This window comes from Eretmochelys imbricata, chromosome 1 (assembly GCF_965152235.1).
Source record: "Eretmochelys imbricata isolate rEreImb1 chromosome 1, rEreImb1.hap1, whole genome shotgun sequence".
NCBI lineage: Eukaryota > Metazoa > Chordata > Testudines > Cheloniidae > Eretmochelys > Eretmochelys imbricata.
The window spans coordinates 17,041,022-17,065,133 of record NC_135572.1 but is presented as its reverse complement, the minus strand read 5'-3'; the positions used below and the strand labels follow the sequence as shown (position 1 = coordinate 17,065,133).

General features: G+C 52.0%; 1 protein-coding gene and 1 non-coding gene across 3 annotated transcripts in view; both read right to left on the bottom strand.

Annotated features, from left to right (window-relative positions):
• Nucleotides 1-24,112, bottom strand: part of CAPN5 (calpain 5) — a 133,264-nt gene that overhangs the window by 51,059 nt on the left and 58,093 nt on the right. For both annotated transcript variants that reach the window (XM_077807092.1, XM_077807099.1), the window contains one exon: nucleotides 10,992-11,123. In XM_077807092.1, the coding sequence (XP_077663218.1) occupies nucleotides 10,992-11,123 (132 nt within the window). The remainder of the gene's footprint in view (nucleotides 1-10,991; nucleotides 11,124-24,112) is intronic.
• LOC144259746 (U1 spliceosomal RNA) lies at nucleotides 2,376-2,540 on the bottom strand. The gene has a single exon (XR_013344892.1). It is a non-coding gene; the product is annotated as a U1 spliceosomal RNA (small nuclear RNA).

The following is a 24,112-nucleotide window of genomic DNA, read 5'->3' as shown; positions in this document are numbered from 1 at the left end:
GTCAGAACTTCCATGGAGTCAAGTTCTGCTCTCAGCTACCTATGTGGATGCAACCTTCATGAGTCTGGATTACCACTCCTGGGGATATGGCAGCTGGGGAGAGGATTCGGAGGGCAGAGATTCCACAGCATCCCCTCATGGAGTTTTAACTTGGATTATTCCACTGGGGCGCCGGATTTGCCCCCAATTCCTCCTCATGGCACGGCCAGTGGTTCTTAGCCCAGACGCCGGGGAGCCCAGTACCAGCTCTGGGATCCCTGGCCCCTCAGCACAGCTTCATTGGAGCCACTCTACCAAGGTTTTCCCCAGCGGCATCTGCCCCTGAACACACTCCCTTGGAAGGCACAGACAGAATCAACAGAAGAGTGAATGTAGCCAGAGGCTGATGTTTCCAATGTAGCCGCCCCCTCACCCCAGGCTCTGGGAGGCAGGAGCGGTGGGGGGGCACTTTTGGGGGACCTGCAGTCCCAGAGTGGCCCGGGGGATTAGCGGGGGGCCAGGAGCAGCCCGCTCCGCTTCCCTCGCCCCGTCCCCAGCCCTGTCGCTCGGGGAAGGGGGCTTGGGGGAAGGGATCCCCCCCGCACTCACCGGCAGCGGTGGAAGCGGAGCAGCCCGGCCCCGGCCTGCTCCGCTCCGCCAGCTCCCAGCCGCGGCGCTCCGCTTCCCGCCGCAGGCGAGTGCGGGACCTTTCCCCACCCCCCCCACCCCAGCGACACGGCTGGGGCCCGGGCAAGGAAAGCGGAGCAGGCTGGGGCCGCGTCGCTCTGCTTCCCGCTGCCGGTGAGTGAGGAGTGTGTCCTTTCCCCAACCTCCCTGCAGTCACCGGCGGTGGAAGCGGAGCGCCGCGGCTGGGAGGTGGCAGAGCGGAGCGGGCTGGGCCGCGTCACTCTGCTTCCCGCTGCCGGTGAGTGAGGAGTGTGTCCTTTCCCCAACCTCCCTGCAGTCACCGGCGGTGGAAGCGGAGCGCCGCGGCTGGGAGGTGGCAGAGTGGAGCGGGCTGGGCCGCGTCACTCTGCTTCCCGCTGCCGGTGAGTGAGGAGTGTGTCCTTTCCCCAACCTCCCTGCAGTCACCGGCGGTGGAAGTGGAGCGCCGCGGCTGGGAGGTGGCAGAGTGGAGCGGGCTGGGCCGCGTCACTCTGCTTCCCGCTGCCGGTGAGTGAGGAGTGTGTCCTTTCCCCAACCTCCCTGCAGTCACCGGCGGTGGAAGCGGAGCGCCGCGGCTGGGAGGTGGCAGAGTGGAGCGGGCTGGGCCGCGTCGCTCTGCTTCCCGCTGCCGGTGAGTGAGGAGTGTGTCCTTTCCCCAACCTCCCTGCAGTCACCGGCGGTGGAAGTGGAGCGCCGCGGCTGGGAGGTGGCAGAGTGGAGCGGGCTGGGGCCGCGTTGCTCTGCCTCCCGCTGCTGCCAGCGAGTGCCTGTCAGGGGGCGGGGGGTGCTGATAGGGGTCGGAGCAGTCAGGGGACAGGGAGCAGGGGGGTTGGGTAGGGGGTAGGATCCTGGGGGTGATTAGGGACAAGGGTCTCTGGAGGGGGCGGTCAGGGAACAAGGAATGGGGGGGCCAAAGCAAGTTTGATATAACCTATAACGCGGTGAGATTTTTTGTCTCTCGAGGACCGCGTTATATTGGGGTAGAGGCAGTGGTGAGCTGGAGCTGGTTCACACCAGTTCACTAGAACCCGTTGTGAAATTTAGAAGCCCTTTTAGAACCGGTTGTTCCACGAGGGCCTTCTAAATTTAACTGGCCAAAAGTGGCGCCTTAGGCGCCGACTCCTTGGGTGCTCTGGGGCTGGAGCACCCAAGGGGAAAATTTGGTGGGAGCAATGTAGCTTCGCGGGGGCCCCTGTGGCATGGGGCCCCAGACAATTGTCCTGCTCGCTACCCCCAATGCCATCCCTGGCTTTTATATGCAGAAAACCAGTTATTGTGGCAAAGGTGGGCCGTGGAGTTTTTCTAGCAGGCCTTAAGTCTGTCGGACAATAGCTTAACTAAGCTAACTGAGCCCTAAGGCCTAAAGACTTAACATAAGCAACTAACCAGAAAGTGACCGTCTATCATAAGGTGCCACAAGACAGCAGTGATCCTGTATCACAGATGTCACCAGTCAGAATGCTCCATTCAGTGCTGCTGAACTGCTGACAGGTAATCACAAGACAACAGTTTGTACCAGCTTTGGATATTTTATGGTAGGAGCATCAGCAGACGTTCAGCCACAAAATAATGCCACAGTAACTAACTAACGCACATGCTACTAAGCTTGAAGTTAATGGCCTAGTAACCTATGGGAGAAGAGCCCCCCAATATTAGTAGGGTGAGGCAGGGTGGTGTGACAGGGTCAGGACAGATAGCTACAGGAGAGTGTTTTGTTTTGTTTTGTTTCCCAGGGGACAGCACGAATGCAGTCCCCCACTACCACAAATTATGCAGTCGAGTTTCCCGCAGTTGGGGAAATTGCAGGGGTCAGCACACCTGCAGTGCAATGGATGAGCCTCACCCTGGGAAAACCGCCTTCGTGATCCTGGTATCTCCCCTGCCAGGTGTAGTATTAGAAGGCAGATATATTAGCCCCAGATTAAACAGGTCCATTTTCCCTGGGTAAGGTAACGGGGCAGTTTTTTGAAACAGAAGGAACTTGCTGGAACAAATGCAGGCAGGCAGGCTAATTGGGACACCTGGAGCCAATTAAGAAGCTGCTAGAATCAATTAGGGCAGGCTGGCTAATCAGGGCACCTGAGTTTAAAAAGGACCTCACTTCAGTTTGTGGTGTGTGTGCGAGGAGCTGGGAGCAAGAGGCACTAGGAGCTGAGAGTAGAAGGTGTACTGCTGGAGGACTAAGGAGTAGAAGTATTATCAGACACCAGGAGGATGGTCCTATGATGAGGTACAGAAGGTGTTGGGAGGAGGCCATGGGGAAGTAGCCCAGGGAGTTGTAGCTGTCATGGAGCTGTTCCAGGAGGCACTCTAGACAGCGCAGTCCACAGGGCCCTGGGCTGGAACCCGGAGTAGAGGGCGGGCCTGGGTTCCCCCCAAACCTCCTGACTCCTGATCAGACACAGGAGGAGTCGACCTGGACTGTGGGTTCCACCAAAGGGGAAGGTCTCTGGGCTGTTCCCCAACACACATGATGGATTAGCAGAGACTGCGGGGATTGTTCTTCTTCCTTTTTCCCATGTTGGCCAGTGATGAGGTTAGCTGAGTGAACGGCAGGTTTGAGCCACTAGCAGAAGCAGCCAAACTCAAAGCTGCCGTGAACCTCTGAGGTAAGCAAATCTGCCAATAAGCACAGGACCCACCAGGGCAGAAGAGGAACTTTGTCACAGTAGATAAGGAAAAGAGGCTGAAATCTCTATTGCATATGCATGAGGTATAGGGGGCGTTAGCGTAACCCATTATAAAAGTGGGTATGTAGTGGGGTGGTCACTGCACTCAGGCCCTGAAGGGGTTAAAAGCAGCCTTGGAGAGGGCTGCAGCTAGGAAAAGCTAGGCTGATTGGGGGAAGCAGCCACAGCTGTGGCCAGCTCAATCAGGGCCCAGCTGGCCCATATAAGAGGGCTGGGGGCCAGGAGTTGAGGGAGTCTCACTCTAGCCCTGGAGTGGGAAGGGCTAGCTGCCTGGGAGCAAGGTACCTGAACCAGAGCAGTGCTGGGGAAGGGCAAAGGGAGCTGGGGAGCTCGAGCCTGGTAAATCCCCAGACTGCAGGCCTTGTTGAAGGCCTACCAAAGGTACTGGGGCAGCCAAAGGATAGGCAAAGGCAGCAGGTCCTAACCCCTTGACAATGATGACTGGCCATAACAGACTGCAGTCAGCCCCAGTGAGCGGGGGCCAATGTTCCCTCTAATTTTTAACAGGCCGTGTGCGCAAAAAATTTCTTCTGTGCAAATTTTTGTGCACGCAGTGTTTCACTGCGTGTGTGGGGTTTAGGATCTGTGTGTACATGCATACAGCTTAGAGGGAACAGTGGCGGGGGCTAGATGAGGACTGGCAGTAGCCACTGAGACAAGGTGGGGATAGAGGGTTGGGGGTTCCCCTGGGAGGGGAAACCCAGAGTAAGGGGGGTACTGCTGGGGCACCAGGGTCCCGGAGGGATATGGGGCCAGCGGCAGGTGAGCCACCAGCCTGCAGAGGGCGCTCCGGAGCTGGTGAAGAGCTAATTCCCAAGACGACCAGCAGGAGGCGCCGCACCGGTGAGTCGTCACATCGCTACAGGGTACTTGGCCAATGAACCCCAGGGAGATTTCTGGGAACCCACCGGGCCAAGGACCACTTGTGGGTTATTCACTTACTGCAGGGCTCCCCGCTAAGGCTGATGTGAGTTTCTGAGCGCTGGATTACCTCGGGCTGCTCTCCTAGGTGACAGTGTTTGTGATTAGCTAATTGTGCTAATAAAACCCTGACAAATTCAGGTGGCCTTCCCAAAGAGCAAATGTCACTCCCGCATGCGCAGAGAGCCTCCCTCTCAAACAAACTGCCAGGCTGTGGCCAATCTGGAGGCAACCCCCATCAGGTTAACCTGGAAATGCTAAATAACACCCAACCCCTGGGTCAGGCAACACTGCAGGCTTCCGGAGAAGATGTGCATCCTACACCTCCAGCCCGCACTGATTCTCCTCATGATGCCTGCAGCCTGCCCCAGGCCAGCTGCAGATTCCTGACCCCAAGGAGGGGGCTCTCTGAGGTCTAAGGAGAGTGGGACAGGCCCCCTAGGTGCCCCTACTAGTGATCTGGCCCCACGGGCTTTAGCGTGAGTTTTGCCTGCGTATGAGCTGTAGGGTAGAAGTTATTGTGATGGAGAGAAATGCAGCATTCCTTGCTCTAGACAGAAAGACACTGGGAGAGTTACAGACAGGACCTCCAAACTGTATGATCTAAAGTCCTGGTCCGAGCAAACTGCCCCATTGTCATCTCCCCACTACCACAGGTGCTGTGGGAGGTCACTGAGGTACTGAATGCTCATCATGGCAGCCTTCCGACGAGTTGAGGTAGCAGGCGATGCGCCCAGTACACAACCCAGGGAAGACCAAAGGCTGCTGCCTGCCCTAGCCACTGCAGTGCCATATCCGCTGCTAGGAGGAAACCCAGGGGGATTTCTGGCACTTTGCCCATGACGCACGTGAACCACCAAGGCAGATCAGCATGAGTCGGAAGCTGCTTCCCAATTACATCCATAACAGGCCTCTCAGGTGGCTGGGATAAGGGCTGCGAGGAAGGGGAAAACATGAAAAGCCAGTCTCCTGGGACATGTACAGTGTCACTCAGAGGAATTTGGAGGAATTTGTCCCCAGCTTTGCCCTGGTGGAAAAACACCAGCTAATGCTCTTGTCAAAGCCAGGTAAAATATAGAAGCATTTGGTCCTATCTCAAATATAGCCCTGGACCACAGTGGTGTAGAGGTTAAAAAAAAAAAAAAAGTGGATGAACTAACCTAACCTAAACTCCATAATCCTCAAATGAGAATCATAGAATCATAGACTATCAGGGTTGGAAGGGACCTCAGGAGGTCATCTAGTCCAACCCCCTGCTCACAGCAGGACCAATCCCCAATTTTTGCCCTAGATCCCTAAATGGCCCCCTCAAGGATTGAACTCACAACCCTGGGTTTAGCAGGCCAATGCTCAAACCACTGAGCTATCCCTCCCCCCCCAAAGTGGGTTTACCCTCAACTACACTACTGCTGGGCCCAGTTCTGATCTCACTCTGGTGTTAGTCAATGGAGTCACATCACTGTAAATGCAGAACCTGGCCCAAGATCCCTTCCCCATTCTTTCAGTGAGCTTTGTCGGCTAGGTTAACCTATTTCCTCTTATCCGAGAGTCTGAATCAGAGGCTGGTCTCTTTCTAAACCAAAGAAGGGAAGAGCCTGAAGAAGCCTGGGCTGTGCTTTCCTTTCTGATATTTGCACTCATGTATTTATTAATCAGTTAGAAACAGATTCTGCTACTGAAGTATACAGGAACAGTATCCCTTTAAATGGCCTGTGAACCCTCTAGTGGTGCTCACTGCGTTTTATATTTTAGAAGCAGTTAGAAGCCAATCTGAATGTATGTAGCTAGGCCTGGCATGGTTGTGTATATTAAACAAACACTATTACTGGGGATCCAACTGAACTTGTGTGGTTTGTTCACATTGCTATCGCTGTGTAAAGAGCTGAAGACACAACCATTCCCTTTATCCATGCTGAACGGCACCTTGTAGCCGCGCTGATTTCAATAGAAGCCTGGAGTTTCAGCATAAGTAAGGGGGGCTGATCACAGCCCTTGACGTGTGTGCATTGCGATGAAGATCTTGATCCCTTTGGAAGTACTAAACGAGAATGATCTTTACTCGTAGAGAAGGAACAAATTGCAATAGTTGGATCCCAGTTTGGAGTCTGATCTGACCTGTCTCAAAGTTTGGGTGGTGTTACGATTCAGGGTTTGGGTCAGGCCATTCAGGAGGCAGATAGAGTTATGGTGGTCAGACCTGGGTGTAGGCAGGAAACTGCCCCAAGGTTTGGGGGGCAGGGATTAGATCCAGTGTTTCAGTTTGGACCCATCTGAATTTCTCATTTAAAAGTCACGTGCTACCTGGCCTGGTACCCCTGTAGTTAGTGCTCTGTGCTGCCGTGAAAGACCCAAATTACTAAGCCAGTTTACAGATGGGGAAACTAAGGCACAGAAAAGTGAATTGATTTGCCTGAAGTCACACAGCAGGCCAGGCACAGGGCCGGCTCTAGGCACCAGCGAAGGAAGCAGGTGCCTGGGGCGGCCAATAGAGAGGGCCGGCACTCCTTCCGTGATTGGGGCGGCACGTCCGCATCTTTGGCGGCAATTTGGCAGCGGATCCATCTCTCCCTCTTCAGCGGCAATTCGGCGGCGGGCCCTGCTTCTTTTTTTCTTTGCTGCTTGGGGTGGCAAAAACACTGGAGCCGGCCCTGGCCAGGCAGAGCTGGTTTTAAAACGCAGCTCTTCTACTCCTCTATCAAGCTGCAGCACCTTCCTCCCTCCCCTCACCTTCACAGCCAGTTCCTCTGGCCAGGGCTGTTTGAGCTGCAAGCCTGTGATGTGCCTCTTGCTGCGGTTTGGAGACAGAGGGTGCTGACAGCTCCACGCAGCAGGCCCAACTGTAAAAAGATGCTGCCAGGGGGCAGAGAAGGAAAAGTACCATGGGTCTCCAGAACCTCTCTCCCAATACTGGGACCGACGCCAAGGCAAGCTGGCCCCTTGACTCGAAGGACCAAAGGACTTTAGAGCTCTCATGAAAATTATTTTGGCAAGGACCCCTCGTATAACAACTCATGGCTTGGGTTAGCATCTCTATTTATGGAGTGTCCCACTGAGCCCTCAGCAAATGTTTGATCTGTTCCCTTTTCTATTCTAATACTCTACAGTGGGAGTGGCCGACCTGGGGCTCCGGAGCCCCCTGCGGCTCTTCAGAAGTTAATACGCGGCTCCTTGTCCAGGCACCGACTCCGGGGCTGGAGCTACAGGCGTCAACGTTCTAACATGCCGGGGGGTGCTCACGGCTCAACCCCTGGCTCTGCCACAGGCCCTGCCCCCACTCCACCCCTTCCCGCCCCCTCCCCTGAGCCTGCCGTGCCCTTGCTTCCTCCCTCCACCCAGAGCCTTCTGCACCCCACAAAACAGCTGATCAGGAGGTGAGGGGAGTGGGGGGAGTCACTGATCAGTGGGGCTACTGGTGGGTGGGAAGCGCTGGGAGTAGGACGGGGAACTGATGGGGGGCTGCTGACATATTACTGGGGCTCTTTGGTACATTGGTAAATTCTGGCTCCTTCTCAGGCTCAGGTTGGCCACCCCTGCACTACAGTACGGGTCTAAACAATACAGCTTCAATTGACAGTAGTAAACAAGGCACACATTTTTAACAGTGGGGGTGATTAACCATTGGAGCAAACTACCAAGGGAAGGGGTGGATTCCCTATCTCTTGATGTCTTCAGATCAAGACTAGATGTCTTTCTGGAAGATCTGCTTATTCAGACACAAGTTACTAGGCTCCATACGTGACTGGCTGGATGAAACGCTGTGCCCTGTGCTATACAGGTCAACCTAATCTAATGCTCCCTTCTGGCCTTAAAAATCTATGAATCAGTAGCAATGCTGCAGTGTGCTCTTGGCCGGTGCTGTACAATGCTGCTGCATTTTCCAGATTACTAGAAAGAGGAGTGGTGGGAGAAGATTCTAGCCTTTGCCCCAGATCTGAACACAACTCCTCTTAAAAAAACAAAAAAAGAAAGGAAGGGGGAAAAAAAAGAAGGATACAACAGGCAGGCAGGAAGGAGCCCCTGAGAATTACGGCTTGGAAAATCATGAACAAACAGAACAGAATTGCCAGGGGAGAAACAGCCATGAGAGAGGCAAGCAGAAATAATTAGCTCTCTAATGGTCACCACTTCTGCTAGATTGGAGGCTCTTAGGGCAGGGCCGGAAGCGAATGGTGAGTGGCGAACACAATTTGTATATTGCATTTAATAGCCTCAAAGTTTAAAAAAGGTCCCATCTTACATCACACAGACAGAATCCCTGAGAGGCAGTGAACTGTCACTGCAATGAGGGGGAAAGCGTAGAAAAGCCTCATTGATTACCCAGAGAGTGACTGGGTCTGTTAGAGAGCCAGAGCTCCCACTGAGGGGAAGCAGGGATGCTTTAAGAAATAAACATCCCCAATATGGAGCTTTAATCCACTGGATGGTTAGGGTCACAGCCCACAGGCATAGGGAGGTTTGATTAGGCTAACCAGGCTTTAAAAGCTAAATATCAGAGTCGTACAGCTTCTTGGTTACTAGCTGCACAAAAGGGAAGACAGGAACATTGCAGCTTATTCACCTGCAACATGGGGCCTGATCCAAAGATCCCGAAGAGGCTGATGGGAATATTTGACTTCAATGGGCACTGGATGAGGCCCTTAGACAGCACAGCAATGCAGAGTGCAGCAGCATAGGGCTTCCTGAAGGCAACACAGCTAATGAGTTTCTTAGCACAACCAGCCCTCCTGTAATCAGTGGCAGACTACTGCACGGGCCAACGGGGCTGGTGCCCAGGGGCCCTAGCCAATTTAGGGCCCCCAGAAAAATCCTCCCCCTCCACGGCCCCAGGGCTAGAGGAGCTCTCGCTTCCTTTCAGGGCTCTGGGACCACATTGAGGGCACAGAGCTTCTCCAGTCTCAGGGCCACAGTGGGGAGGCAGGGCCTGGAAAAGAATGAACGGGGGTGTGGGGCCACGGGTAAGGGGTGGAATGGGTGGGGCCATGGGTAGGGCCTCAGGGGAAGGGGCGGAATGGGGTGGGCCGTGGGCACAACAGGGTGGGGCCGTGGGCGGGGCCACAGGGGAAGGGGCGGAATGGGGAGAACAGGGGTGGGACCTCAGGCTGAAGGGGTGGGGCAGGACCATGGTTCTGGTGCTGGGGCCGCCCTACTTGCTCCGGCCCAGGGCCCCAGGAGACCTTAATCCGTCTCTGCCTGTAATACAGGAACTAGCTAAGATAAGAATAATCAAAACTCATGTTCCAGGGTGTAAATCACACACAACCACAAAGGGCCCATGCTACGTAGCTGCTTGCATTCCTTGAACCAGCCAGCCTACAGTCAGTCTGGGGCCCCCAGTTAGCTTCTTGATTGAAGCTCAAGATTTGAGACCAGATCCTCAACTGATGTATATCAGCATCACTCTGTTGGCATCGATTAATGATCTGGCCCTCAGTGCATAGCCTGCCCCAAGTTTCTCTTCCAGGCAACTTTACAGGACAGGAGATGCAGAGAGAGGAACGTGCCCAGAGATGATGTGAGCATGTGTTTTGGAGATGGCAGAGGCTGCAGAACTGTGGATAGAGGGGACTCATTATTTTCTATAAGTTTTGTAGTTTTTAAAAGCCATTAGATGCCTCACTCCCTCCATCATAGCATTCCTGTTATACCATTTTCCTCATATTAATGTAACTGCCTCTCACGAAATTCCACCTTGTGCTTGCCACCGCGGTCCCTCTGCCACCCAGCAGCAGCAACCCATCCCGCCCACAGAGCAGGGGTTGCTTTTGCAAACAGTGCTGCAAGGTGGGAATATTCTACAGGAGCGGCAGGAATGCATTGCATTGCATTACAGCACACGGAGACAAGGGGAAGGCAGGCATTACTGTCTGACACCTCTAGAGGGCACCACTGGCTGCCTACTGCCGCTGGCATCTGGGAAAGCCTTCTGTAAGCTGCATTTACACCGCACTTTTGTCGGTGAAACTTGTGTCACTTGGGGGGTGGGGGGGAGGGGTTTCCACTCCCCGACCACCAGAAGTTTTACCAACAAAAGTGCTAGTGTAGACAAAGCCTAAGTCAAGCTTCAGCCCTGATTTACCTTCCTCTCACATATCCTTTGTAGATGCTCAAATATAGCAACAGGCGATTGTGTAACGTTAACCATACTGTGGGTTAGATTCCCATCTTCCCCAACCCAGCTCCAGGCCATGGGGTGCCTGACAACAACTCAGGGGACAGAATCCCCATATGTAATTAAAACGGTCATGAGAACCTCTGCATTCTGCCCAGGGCCACAGGGTCTGAGCTGCGTTAATTCAGATATTACAGAGATGGGTGCAATTTAAATAACAAGAGAGAGATTAGATATAAACAAAGATGGGGCCAAATCAAACCTCTGGATCCAAACATCCTGAAATTTGGTGTGCGTAAAATCTGGATCCTAAATGTACAACCTGAGCTTGTTCTGGTGTTAATTCATTAAAACAAAGAAAGGGCCAAAATCCTCAGGTGATGTAAACACCGATTTTCACTAGTTAAGCATCTGACCCAAAGAATCAGATCTGGTGTGGTGACACAGAGATCAGTGGAGTCACTTCTGATTTACACCAATTTAAGTGTGAGGAGAATCAGGCCTGTATAATTGTAAACCGTTTTCTAACAGGAGACATTATTCAGGAGACGACCTGTTAACTTCCTGAACACGGTGACACCAAAGCTTTGCAAAGGTGCCTTCACCAAGCGCAAGGACTTCCCTACCTTCTGCCACAGAGATTCCCGGGAAGCCAGAGAGGAGCAGGCTGCTACGAACCAGCAGTTCCCAACATGGCCCTGGTGCAAGTCATGGGAACTGATTCCATCCACAAAGAGATAGGGGTCGTCACAGATCTCCTAGAGGAAGAGAGGAAAAAAAAACCCACAAAAGGTGAATGGGAAGCAGGGTTAGGCTTGAGAATTGGGATTACCCTTGTCTTCACTAATGGCATGGCGTACCCCTCCCCCAGCATGCATGCACACACTCCCTCCCTCCCTCCCTCCCTAATTTAGCAAGGTATCCGAGCCCACGTGTGACTTGCTCATGAGCAGCCCCAATACTTTTACAAGACAACTCATGCACTTGAGGACCACGCGGGATCAGGGCCATCCCCAGGTGCAACTGAGAGCAGAAACTGCTCCTTGGTGCCAAGCACCACCACCTGGGGGCTGCTCGAGCTGAAAGGGCCAAACCATTTACAACACACCTTTTGCAGAAAGTGTGTTAGATCTGCAGCGAAACAAGGCAGACTCTAGTCTCTTTTCTACAACACATGTACGGCATTGTGCTTGGCACAGCGGAGCCCTTATCTCAGCTGGGCCCTCTAGCTGCCACTGTGATACAAAGAATACAAAGAAATGATTCTGTACCTGTTAGTAATGGGTGCAGCTGAACCAGGACTACTAGACCATTAATGGGAGAAATGCTAAAAAGCCACAGAGCAGACAAGGTCTAACAGACTTCAGTGCTCGGAAGGGGCTTTCCCTACTATTCAGATGCATTCCACTGATCCTAACTGCACCCTTTTCTCCTGCCTTGCTCTTTGCACTCTTCAGATAAATGGATTGTATCCCTCTGCTCCTAACCTCAGGCTTCACGTAGCCAAGTGGCAGATATTTTCCTCTTTTAGCCTTTCCTAACTAGTCAACCCCTCCAGCTCCTTCCTGGCTTTGGCTATTATTATTATTGGTTATTATTTGTATTGCAGTGGCACCCAAGAGCCTGTCATGGACAGGGACCGCTTTGGTTTCAGCACAACTCCCCCCATCTTTCTATTTTTTGACATCTTCCCGGTAATGCAGTATGCCAGCCATGGTCTTGCCACCGCCCAACAGGAGCAGCCTGCCCCAGATTTATAGAATTAAAGGCCATCTAGTCTGACCTCCTACGTAACAAAAAGCCAGGGGACCTCACCCAGTGATTTCTACATCAAGCCCATAACTTGTGGTTGAGCTAGAGCACATCTTTCAGAGAGATCTCCAGTCTTCACTTAAGGAGTTCAACTGATGGCGAATCCACCATGTTGCTAGGTAAACTGCTCCTATGGTTCATCCCCTTATGGTTCAAAACAGTGTGCCTCATTTCTAGTCTGAATTTGTCTAGCTTCAGTTTCCAATGGCTGGCTCTCTCTCCTGCTAGATTAAAGAGTCTTCTACCATCAGAAATCAAGCCATTTGTTTAACTCTCAGTTAGAGCAGTCAATAAACCTCTATTTAATTTCCATGGCTGTTGTGGATTTCATAAACAATGGAGCTTGTGGTGTGATAAACAGAAAATAGGCATGAAACACATGAAAAGCACGTTCCCACCAGCTCTTTTCTTATGGGGCAACAGGACAGAGGGTGAGCAGCCGAGGGCTGAGTGTGGACTTAGAAAGCATCCCCACTTTGAGGGGGTAATAGTTTAAGTACTAAGGGATTAACTTATTAGTGGGGTGATTCAGCTCATTAGCTGGAAACAGTTAAAGGAGAGGCAGGAAAGGGGAGGGGGAGGCCAGAGAAGTGAGATCCCCCTCCCCCGGTAATAGGTAAAGGCTTGGGGAAAAGCCTTATGCTAAGGGGAACAAACGTTTCTAAAGCACGTTGCACAAAAAGCGCTGGGTACTGGTGTGCCAGAGGACTGCTGGCAGCAAGAATCCAGGGAGAGGGAATCCCACTCTGTGACAGGCTAGCGCAGGGAAGTGCATGGTATGAAGCCACAGATCTGGTGGAGGTGGGGATGAGAGGGCAGGAGACCTGAGCTGGGGCCAGCTGGCATCTCCCTCAAACTGAGTCCCCCCCGCCTCCCCCCGGACCAGACCATTGCAGATAACAGGGGAGGAGGCAACAAGAACACAGGCCTGTAGGAGATCGGGGCCTGGATCTCCCTGAGAGAACAGTGTTGCCTTCCCAGGAGTGAGACCTGCAAGGAAGCCCAGGGGATTGAGACATATCTTCTATCCAAACTCAAGGAACACGTGTGTCTAAGGGCTGTCTTCACTGCAGAGTTAACTCAGGCTCTTACGCAGGGGTTGTCCCAACCCCCTCTGGACACAATAAAGCCTCCCAACCTGCATTTGGTGGTGCTTTCTACTTGGGTTAGCTGGCCCAACTGAGGATCTGGAGCCTGGGTGATGCTTTCACTAGGGCTGGTAACCTGCCCACTTTGCAGTGAGGATGCAGGCTAAATCCTTCGAATGCCAATGGTCCTCCAATCCCTTCCCACAATTCCCCCATGGGACCAAGTTACTTCACTGGGGACGAACCACGGAGCAGCTCAGTGTACTGCAGCACAAAACCCCTGGGATGTGGCCCCAGTCACCCCCGGGTAGCACAGCACCAGGGAGGACACAGTTACTGGTGTATGACTTTGCAGTGTGACTGCTCCGGCCCGGGCTAGGCTAACCTGAGTTCACTCTGCCGTGAAGAAACATCCTAAATCCCCTAGACTGCTTTGAAAGTCTTAAGCGAGGGTTCTGCCCAGCAGCCTTTACGCCCTGAAGTGCAGGGGAGGTCTGGGCACATAGGGATTGTGGGGAAAGGCCCCTTTTCCTTTGACTCCAAGCTCTCGGGGGGCGGGGGGGGGTTATGTCTTTGTACAGTACCCAGCACAACGGGGTCCCTGCTCAACTAGCGCTCCTAGGCAGTACCGCAACACACCAATAAATACATGGTTTTGATTTGCCTCGGGGGGAGACTTTGGCACGTACTCAGGGGGAAGAGTCGTAGGTTCCTAGGCTAGACAAGAAGATTGTGATCATCTGCTCTCACCTCCTAGTCACCCCAATGTAGGTCCGTCCCCATGCTCTTGAGATGACACCAGCAGGGGCAGCCGAAGCGCTGAAGCAGGAGGGTGAGATGTAAAGGCTGAAGGGAAATGGCTAGGAAAAGCCATGAAAAATACCAAGGACCCTCCTCCCCCCTTTTTTTTTTTTCTGTAGATGGATTTCTGGAAGAGGGCACGTTACAGATGCAGAAGTTTATGTCACCGCAATGTTTTTAATTTCAGAGGGAAAGGGGAAGGGAGGAAGCAGCAACATGGTCACTGACCCTGGAAGGCCCAGAGCAGGCATTCCCCACAAGGATGGTTTATCTCACACACACACAGAGTGGCTCTGACCGAGGGAAGCCAGGTGAACTCTAACATTAACACAGCCCCACCTGAAAGGCAAACAGTGAGTCAGTCTCTCTCCCGTCAGGCTGTGTGAGATCAGGAGAGTCAGACACAAACACATGCACCCAGGGCTGTGTTAAGCCTTATGGGTCACACCTAAAAGCGGGGGAGCACAGGCTCCCAGGCAACGAGCTCAAATAATCCTCAAGGTGCTAACCTGCCTCTACCTGGGCAAGAAGGTGGGTTTTCAATCAATCAAGGCCTCCTCTCTACAACCGTTTACAACACAGCCATTATTGAACAGCAGTGACAAATTCCAGGTTCATGTTAGAATGCCAGTGAGCTACTTGGAGAAGGAGAAAGTGTCGATCTTATACTCCGTTGAATACCCTTGTAGAAAGAGACACGGTGTATGGAGAATAAACGAACCCACGGGGCCTGTCCTGCCCTTCTGACTCACGTGAGCAGTCCCACTGACTCCGGTGGAAACATGCACATGAGGAAGGCCAGCAGGATGCACCCATCATGCACTGGGCCAGATTCACCAGCACTCACGGATTCCTTTGAACCGGAGGGGCATCAACTTGGCGTAGCTGTTTCTGCCGGAGCAGCACAAAGCAGGCGAGGCATGCTGGTGCCTCTGGCCCATCATCTTCATAACGATCATCCCCCGCACTGCTCATACAGCACTTTTCACCCCATCACAGTCAACCCCATTGCACCGGCGAGCAAAGTGAGACACAGTTTAAGTGACTCCTTCAAGGACGGGTGGTGGGGTGAAATCTTGGCCCCATTAAAATCAATGGAAGTTTTGTCATTGACTTCGGTGGGGGCTGGGATTTGAACCCTGGAGTACCACACAGCTGCTGCTGGAAACTGGCCATGGAGCCAGCAGAACCAGCCCCAGTGCAGAGGATCCTCCAGCAGCACAGAGCCAATGTCCCGGCTCCTACCCACCTACACTCCCTGCTGCCAGTGAGAGGGCAAGGACAGAGCTAAGGGGGCCTGGCATGTGCCCTGCGCCGTGCCGATCCCCAGCTACCATTTCAGCTTGTTGGCAGCGCATTTCACGGGGTCCAGCTCCACACACGGCTACTCCAGAACGAGGCTCAGGATATGTTACCTTTGCACCACCTGGCGCCACCCTATGCAACGGGCTTCTTGGGATCTAGCCCAGCAGAGTCAACGGCAGCACTGGTGGCAGAACCCAGAACTCATGTGTCCTGGTCCCATACGCGACACAGCGGACCACCCTGCCTCCATCAGCTCAGCGCAGCCACCAAACCCGCCAAGTAACAAAATCCCATGGTGCACCAGAGCTCTGATCTGCGGTGATTTATATTACAGTGATGCCTAGGGCTTCAGCTGAGACAGGGCTGCAGTGCGCTCGGTGCTGTACAGCCAGACAGGAAGAGCCAGTCCCTGCAACAGAGAGCTACACAGACAAGAGTGGCAAAGGAAAGCGAGAAGAGCCCAAGCACAGCTTTCGCTATGGAGCAGGGATCGCACGCTGTCCCCGGCTGTCTTTTAAAATCCCTTTCTACCCGCCACTTTAGATGAGTCCACGTGCAAACAGCTCGCTGGGAGCACAGCCCCCAGTTGCACTTTCCTTTAAAGCAGTGGTCCCCAAACTTTACAGCGTCGTGCCCCCTCCTCCAGCCCTGTCCGCCCCCCACCAGCCAGGGCTGGGAGCAGGGACGCGGCTCTGGCGGAGGGGAGGGGGATGCGGATGTGGACAGGGGTAAAGGAGTTGAGGCTGGGGGCGAGGCAGGAACAGAGCCGCAGCTGGGGTTGGGAGTGGAGTCCCGACCGGGAGCCAAGGCTCGGGGGTGGGGCCGGGAACGGAACTGAGGCTGGGGGCAGGGCCAGGGCCATGACTTGGGGAGAGAGAGTGGAGCAGAGCGGGGCTGGGTGGAGCTCCTTCCCTACCCCGTGCCTGGACTGGGCTTTGCGGCACCCCCAAAAACGTTCCTCTGTGCTCTCCTGGGGTGGGGGGATGCCCCACAGTTTGGGGACCTCTGCTTTCAAGGGTTGACAAGTCTGGGTGGCATCAGAGAACCCTACAGGTCAAGATTTCAAAATAAAGTAAGATTTTGTAGCATTCCCTTCTCAGCTACAAGTGTGCGTAGGATCATGTCTCAGAAACTAGCTCCTGGGGGCAGGGACTGTCCTTTTGTTCTGTGTTTGCACAGTGCCCAGCAGAATGGGCTCCTGGTCCGTGACGAGGGCTGCTGGGTGCTACTGCACTACAAATAACCAATAAAGAATATGGGAGGGAAACAGAGCCCAAAGTCAGGGTGCTGGGGAAAGAGAAAATGTCTCCATCAGGGGTGCTGCAATAGCACCCACTGCTGCAACGTGTGGGCACTGAGCAACCTGGGTCTCAATTCAACTGAGGTCAATGGAGCTGGGCTGGCTTACCCCAGGACAGGGATAGGGGGATTCCCTGGACAGTTCTACAGCTTCTCTGTTGTAGTCTCCAGTGTAGGGAGCATGTTGTGGATGCAGCAAAGGAGCATGCCCAAACTGCTACAGTGCTTTGGCTATTATTGGCTACATCAAACAGACCCTGGGCCAATGGCAACTAAGTGTAAGTTAGAGCAGCCCTGAGACTGCTCTAATTTACGCCGGGAGGGGGTGTGTGACCTCAGAACACAGGGAGGCAAAAAGTTGACTTAAAGTCATATTTGCTCCCCTCCCCTCCATTTCTGTACTAAGTGGAACTTGGGCAGAGCTGAGAATCAGGCCCAGAGCCTTTAAAGCATTTTGGGTCCTTCTGGATGAAAGGTGCTACGTACTGGTGCGATGGGGCATCTGCCCCACGCTGGCCAGTAAAGGGTTAATAGAGCCCTAGGGAGCCTGCATGAAAAGCAGCCAATAGGAGAGGGGCTGTGAGGAACGGCCAATCAGGTCCCATATAAAAAAAGTCTCAGGGCACAGCAGGGTCAGTAGCTGCCTGGAGCTTGAGGAGGGTGCGCTATGTCTGGAGTGGGCTGTAACCCTGTAGCACCTTGGACAGAGCAGTGCAGACAGGAGTCTGGGGAAAAGAGAAGGAGCTCCGGCCAGGCTGCTGAGACTGAGGAGGGTGCTGTGGCCGTGGGGAAGTGACCCAGGGAAATGCAGTGATAGCAGAGGCAAAGGAACGCAGTAAGTAACTGCAGTTCGGAGTGTCCCTGGGCTGGGTGGGTGGGCCCAGGTCCCCTGCACTCGCCACTGGGGAAGTAGCTGGACTAGGAGCTAAAACTTCTCCCAGAAGAGGGGGGTGGGGGGGGAACACATTAATAGTGACATAGCCAGAAGGCTGAGCCACAAAGAGGATGCTGCAGTTCCTGAGGCTGCGAGAGGGACCGCAGGCAGATGCAGCGACGGTGTGCAAGCTGTGGACAGGGGGCGCTGGCCTTGAGCGAATACCCAGAGAGATCAGGAGATGCCGGACTAGCAGTGAATGACACGCCCCATGAGAAGAGGTAAAAGAAGGAACTATTTATAGTGACAGAGCCACACCCTAGAAGCGACTGTCTTCAATGGAGCCATGCCACTGTACACCCGGTGAGCGGCTGGCCCTTGGCCTTTCAAGTCCATTATGAAAAACAAACTTATCGGAGCAAATGGATGTGCTATATTCAGTGCTTCGTGGCATGACTGTTTCCTACAGAAAAGCATCTGCACGATTCCTCTTCTTTCCCCGGTGCTGAGCAGTGGTTTTTCCCCCCACCATTATTTCAATGACAATTAAGCCAGAAACCATCCTCCTTGCGCTTTTCTGCCAGTCTGATTCCATATCGGGATGCGCTCAGCAAACCACCCTATGAAACTGGCTTCTTAATTGGTTACTGTCCCCTTGTAAATATATCCCGAAGCGGAGTATTGCCCTGGATTCAAGCAGGGGTCTGCTTCAAAGCCATCTGTCTGCGGGGGGGAGGGGAAATAACCGGGCAAGGTTCAGCGCAGACTGCATGCCAAGACCGCTTTCCACTAACAAGGTGTTACAAGAAACAGACCATTCCAGTTCCTCTGCCAAGCTGGATCATCCCAGAAGGGTCCAGCTCAGGGAGCCCTGGGTAAAGCAGCGGCAGTATCTCAGGCTGTCAGACAGGCGGATCCTTCTCTGGCCCCCGAGCACCAGGCCCTCTTCTGCGGGAAGGGGAGATGGGAAGAAGTCTCCTATGCTGCTAAGGCAGAACTGTCAGGGTGTCTCTCCACTGTAGTTTACGCAGGGGTCACCCCAAACCCCCGTTCTGCCCACGTAAAACCCCCTCTCACCTGAGGTTGGTGGTGCTTTGACCCAGGCGAGCTGGCCTGGGGGAGGGTATAGGCCACAGCTCAGGTGCTGCTTTCACTCCGGCCGGTAACCCACCCACTGTGCGGTGAGGACGCAGGCTAAACCACGTGAGTGCCGATAGCCCTCCAATGCCTTCCCACCGTTCCCCCTTGAAGGACAGACGAGTCCTCGACGATTCACTGGGAAAGCGTCACAGCGACTCCGCAAACTGCAGCACCAAGAACCCTGGGATATACCCACAGGCATCCTAGGGACCCGGGGGGGCGGGGAGTGCAGTACTGGTGAGCACAGTAACTTGGGTAGGGCTTTGCAGGGGGGCTGCTCCCACCTATCATCCCAGATAATGCTGCAGGGACCACACACCCGGTGACTGATAACACACGAGGATCCATTATACACATGGGAAAGGCGGCTGCTCCTCTTTCGCAGTGGTCCCTGCCCAATACCACCAAAGAGAAGCCCGTATAGCTCCTGAATACCACCCCTTAGCAGCATTCATTATTACTTGGCCCCAACTGGCATCAGGGCCCCACTGTGCTAGGCACAGTACAGACCACAGCAAGAAATACTCCCTGCCTCACAGAATTACAATCTACATAGACAAACGGTGGGAGGGGAAACTGAGGCACAGAGCAGGGACGTGACTTGCCCAAGATTCGCCAGCAGGTCAGTGGCAGAGATAGGATTAAAACCCAGATCTCAATTCCTAATCCAGTGCGCGCTCTACCACACAATGTTGTCTCTCTCTCTCTATCACAGCCTCTACCTGATGGCTCTAATCACTTAGCATCCCACTGAACTAGTAGCCCTAATTCCAACCTCTGTCTGGACCATTTGCTTATAGGTAACCTCCCTGCACTTGCTATCTCTTCACTGTTGGCCCTTCCTGAAGGCACTAGAGGAAGAGCCCATAAACCTCACAAGCCCCAGTTTCAGCTGCTGCACCTTCCTACTGCAACTCCAGCCTGGTATCTCTGCCTGGGAGCCCATAAAGCCCAGCTCCACCCCACTCCATCCACAGCGGCTCTCACTGAGCCATTGCTGCCCCTAAAGTTACAGTTGTGGGGAGTCCATACAACTCTGCTCCAGCTGGGGCAGACACCGCTGCTGTCTCTGCACCACAGCCTTTGCCCGATGGACAGGGAGCAGTTCTTAGTAGCTCTTCCTAAGGGAATGGAGGCCAGGTCTGAGAGGCTTCTGCAACTGGCTTTAACTAATGAACCCCTCCATCCCTGGGCCCTTGTTGGCTCATTTTTTCCTCTGTCTGATGGTTCCTTTCCCTGCCCTCTCTAGCTCTATGAGATTCCCTGGCGGAAGGGCGACACCTGTTTGCTTTGCAATCTGCTCAGAGGCTGGAGTTCTCTGGTGTGTTTTGAAACCATTCACCCTTATTCATGGGGTGTTGACGGATTTGTGAATTCCTTTGGATTCAGTCCACGATCCATGGGAGAGGGGGTGTTGTCATCTTTATTTCTAGACTAGTGAAATGATTTAGATCCTAATCTTGCAAACACATAAGTACAAACTAAACTTTAAGCCGGTGACTAATCCCATTGAGTTCAGTGGGTCCAACCATACGCACAAAGTGCAGTGTGTGCTTAAGGGCTGGCAGGCTCATGACTGGCCATTTCAGGGACATATGGGTTTAATTCAGGCTAGCAAAATCATCAGGAAAACTTAATAGCCCAGGCACAAGATAAACTTGCCTGTCCTTACCCCAACAAGGACAAAACAACCTGTATAAATAAAAGTTACTCAACTAGGTGAGCAAATACAAATTTCAGCTCCAAAAGGAGATGGGAAAGGGTCAGATGGAGGGATCAGAAACGTCTGGGCTAATGTTTTCCAAGTGATAGTGTTTCTGAGGGCCCCAGTGTGATGCACTTTAGGGAGGTGTGGTTTTCAGAAAGTGTTGAGCACCTCCCCTCTGAAAATCAGGGCCCTGTACGGCGTCTGAAGTCAGGCATCCAGAAACGGAGGCATCCAAAATTGCTAGTCACTTTTGAAAATCTTGGCCTAGATACATTTGGATCTGCTACTGATTCCGACCCTCTACATGAAGACCTGCAAGTTCCATGCAGCCCAGCCCACCCAGTGCAAACAGGACCTGTTTTTAAGGTCACTTTAGAAAAACACACTCGCAGTGAACTGCGTGGTACTTTGCTTATGTACCTCAGAAGAAAATCGTGGAGAGAGGACACTAGAGTTGGCAAACCGATGAAGTGAGCTGTAGCTCATGAAAGCTCATGCTCAAATAAATTGGTTAGTCTCTAAGGTGCCACAAGTCCTCCTTTTCTTTTTGCCATCTAAAAGGTCATTTTTCGGGCTTAGCAACCTCAACAACGTCCCTAAAGGTTTCTGTCATTGGTATCCGATGTACAAAGAAACAACGCAGAAATCTTGGTCAAAGCAATTAACCAGAGAGAGAGCCACAACCGCCTACGTGCTATGAGCGCACCGTGCTCCACTGAGACCAGCTGCTGGACAAGCAGAGAACAAGGGAAGGAAAAAAGAAGCAAGAAGAAGAAAGGTCCCTCTGACAGCAAAGCCTCTCTTGACACTGGTGTCCACTTCCTCCCACCCACACTCTCCACAGACCTGCATTTGGAAAGCACATGCATTATTTACGGCCGAGGCCAATGCCAAGTGCTTTGGGGGCTGTTCCAAAGCCCAGCAATGGAAAGACTCTAATTGACTTCCTTGGGCTGAGATCAGGCTCTGAGGATATACACCGAACACCAGCTGCCTCTAAGCCACATTTCTGAAGGTTAGTTGTTTTGATATTTGCAACCACAGACCCATTAATAACAATGCTACATAGATATCATTAACACTTTTCAGCTATAGATCTCAAAGTGCTTTAAAAAGCAAGGAAGTGTCATCATCACCCCCCTCCCCTCCCTATCCCCACCAGGGCATTGGCAGAGCCCGGAATAGAATCCAGGTATCTTGAGTCCCAGTCTAGTACTCTGACCACCGGCTATAGCTGCCTCATTAATTCACTGCAGCACTTTCCTGACGCCAGGTTTCATACTGACAAAACACAGCTTGATCCCCAGTCCTCATAAAGTGCCCTTTGCATTCTCTCTGCCCTCTTCAACATTGGAAAGCAGGCCCATTCTGTGCTCCATTTGATCCTCAGCCAGTGAAATGGTCCCTAGGGAACCGCCAGCTGGTACAATTTAGAGCAGCCCTTAGGTTGCTCTATGTTACACTGGGGGCCACCATTTCGATTGGACTGTGGATTGAGGGAGGCATAAAAGGTGGCTTAGAGCCATCTTTTCCTACTCCTATCCCTGAGCTGAGCCCACCAATTTGTAGAACATGGTACATTTTTACTGATTACTAGAACATCTTTTCCCCTCACTTTGTGAATTTAGCACTTGTGAACGATGCCTATTGACCAGGCATGGTTTTAGCGTGGGATCATTTGCACCCAGAGAAATCATGAAACCAGGCAAACATACTCCTAACTGGGACCTCCCCTCCGCACTAGGCCTGGAGAAGTGTATGTACTGTGCCCAGGAAGAAACAGTTGGAAGCAGGCTAGAGTCAGCTTAGCCAGATACACGGGTAGGAGCACAAAATAGCAATCTTCTTAAACATTGCAGGACTTGAGGCAGTTGATGTCTTCAATAGCATGCAACGAAGTCAGGCAGAGAGGTCAAGTTATGACACAATTTTGCAGAAAGTTGAAGAGTACTGTATACCTAAAAAGAATGAAACATTTGAAAGGTCTAAGTTTCACCTTAGAAGACAAAGGTAGGAGAGTCCATTGTAGAATTCCTAACAGAGCTGAAGCTAATGAGCCAAACCTGCAACTATGACCAGTTAACTGACTCAGTTATAAGGGATCCAATTGTAATAGGAATCAGAGATCCAAAGCTGCAAAAAAGACTAATGGAAGATATGGATCTCACTTTGGAGAAAGGAGCACGACCTGTGTCAGGCAGCAGAAATCACTCGCAACAGAATAAAAATAATGGAAGGAAAATAGGACATGGTTACTCTCGATAGAGTGACAAGAGGGGAAAAAAAAAAACCCTGGCAAACACTAAGTCAGTACAAAAAATACAGAGGAGCAATGCACACGAGTTTGCAAGGAACAGCTTCAAGGACTGCATGAAATGTGGACACAAACACCTACTTCAACAGTGCCCAGCTGTTGGTAAGCACTGCAATATTTGTAAGAAATACAATCATTTTGCCAAAGTCTGCAACCAGGATCAGAAGAGGAAGCAAGGCAGGTATGCTGATACAGTAATCCAGGAAGCTGACACAGCAACACAGAGAGGAGCTCTATCTAGGAGCTGTATCTGAAGTGGAAGGAACAGATGAATGGACAATTTCTTTAGAGACTAATGGGCTCTTACAATCTACAGATTGGACACCAGTACTCAGGTAAATGTTGTTTCAGATATTAGTGTTAAACGGCTGAATTAAAAACCAGGGAACATGGTGAGCAAACAGGACAAAGCGAAAGCTTATCAAGGAGAACACATTCCTATGAGGTACATGAGTACTAGAAGCGAAGGTAAAAGATCAAATAGAATGGATGAACTTTGTGATAGTTCAAAGGAATAAACCACCTATATTGGGTCTAAAACACACCAAGGCCCTGGGCTAGTCCAAAGATAGAGGAGATAAGGGACACATTGTCCAGAACATTTGATAAAACTAGTCGAAACAGAGGTGGAGTCAGACATAGTGCAAGTCAACTAGCTAAAAAAGAATTGTCCTGTCTCAGAAAGGAAGTGCAATGAATTTGCTGCAGCTACTGCTAATGATGAAACTTAATGGAGGGTAATAAAGGCTAATTACCTCAGGATGGCCAGGACATTACATACCAACTCCGTATTTCCAGTTCAAAGCAGAACGGTTAGTGATGGCATATTGTTTAGAGGAAATAGAACAGTAGTGTCGAAAATGTTACACGCTGACATGCTCACAAGAATACATGAAGGTCACTTGGGCCTGTAGAAATGTAAACACAGGGCCTGAGAGTTACTGTGTTGGCCACAAGCAAACAATGAGATACAGAAAGCTGTTAAAATGGGTCAAACGTCAAGAATACCAACCTAAACAGAAAAAAGAGCCTATTTTGATAAACAACAAACTGTTAAGGGCATGGTCTAAAGTTGGTGTGGATTTATTTACATATGCAAGTAAAGACTATGTTTTGGATTATTAGTCTCATTATCCAGAGGTTGTTTTATTAAAAAATACCACATCAAAACATGTAATAATGGGCATGAAAACTATATTTTCCAGGCACGGAATCCCTGAAGTGATCATGTCTGATAACAGTCCACAGTTTGATGGATGTGAATTTAAAAGATTGGCTAGAGAGCACGGGGTTTAAGCATGTAGCTTCAAGTCCCAGGTATCCTCAGTCAATCCAACCGTCTTGTAGAGAATGGTGTTGAAATTGTTAAAGGACTTTTGAAAAAAGGGCCCCTGACTCAGGAACAT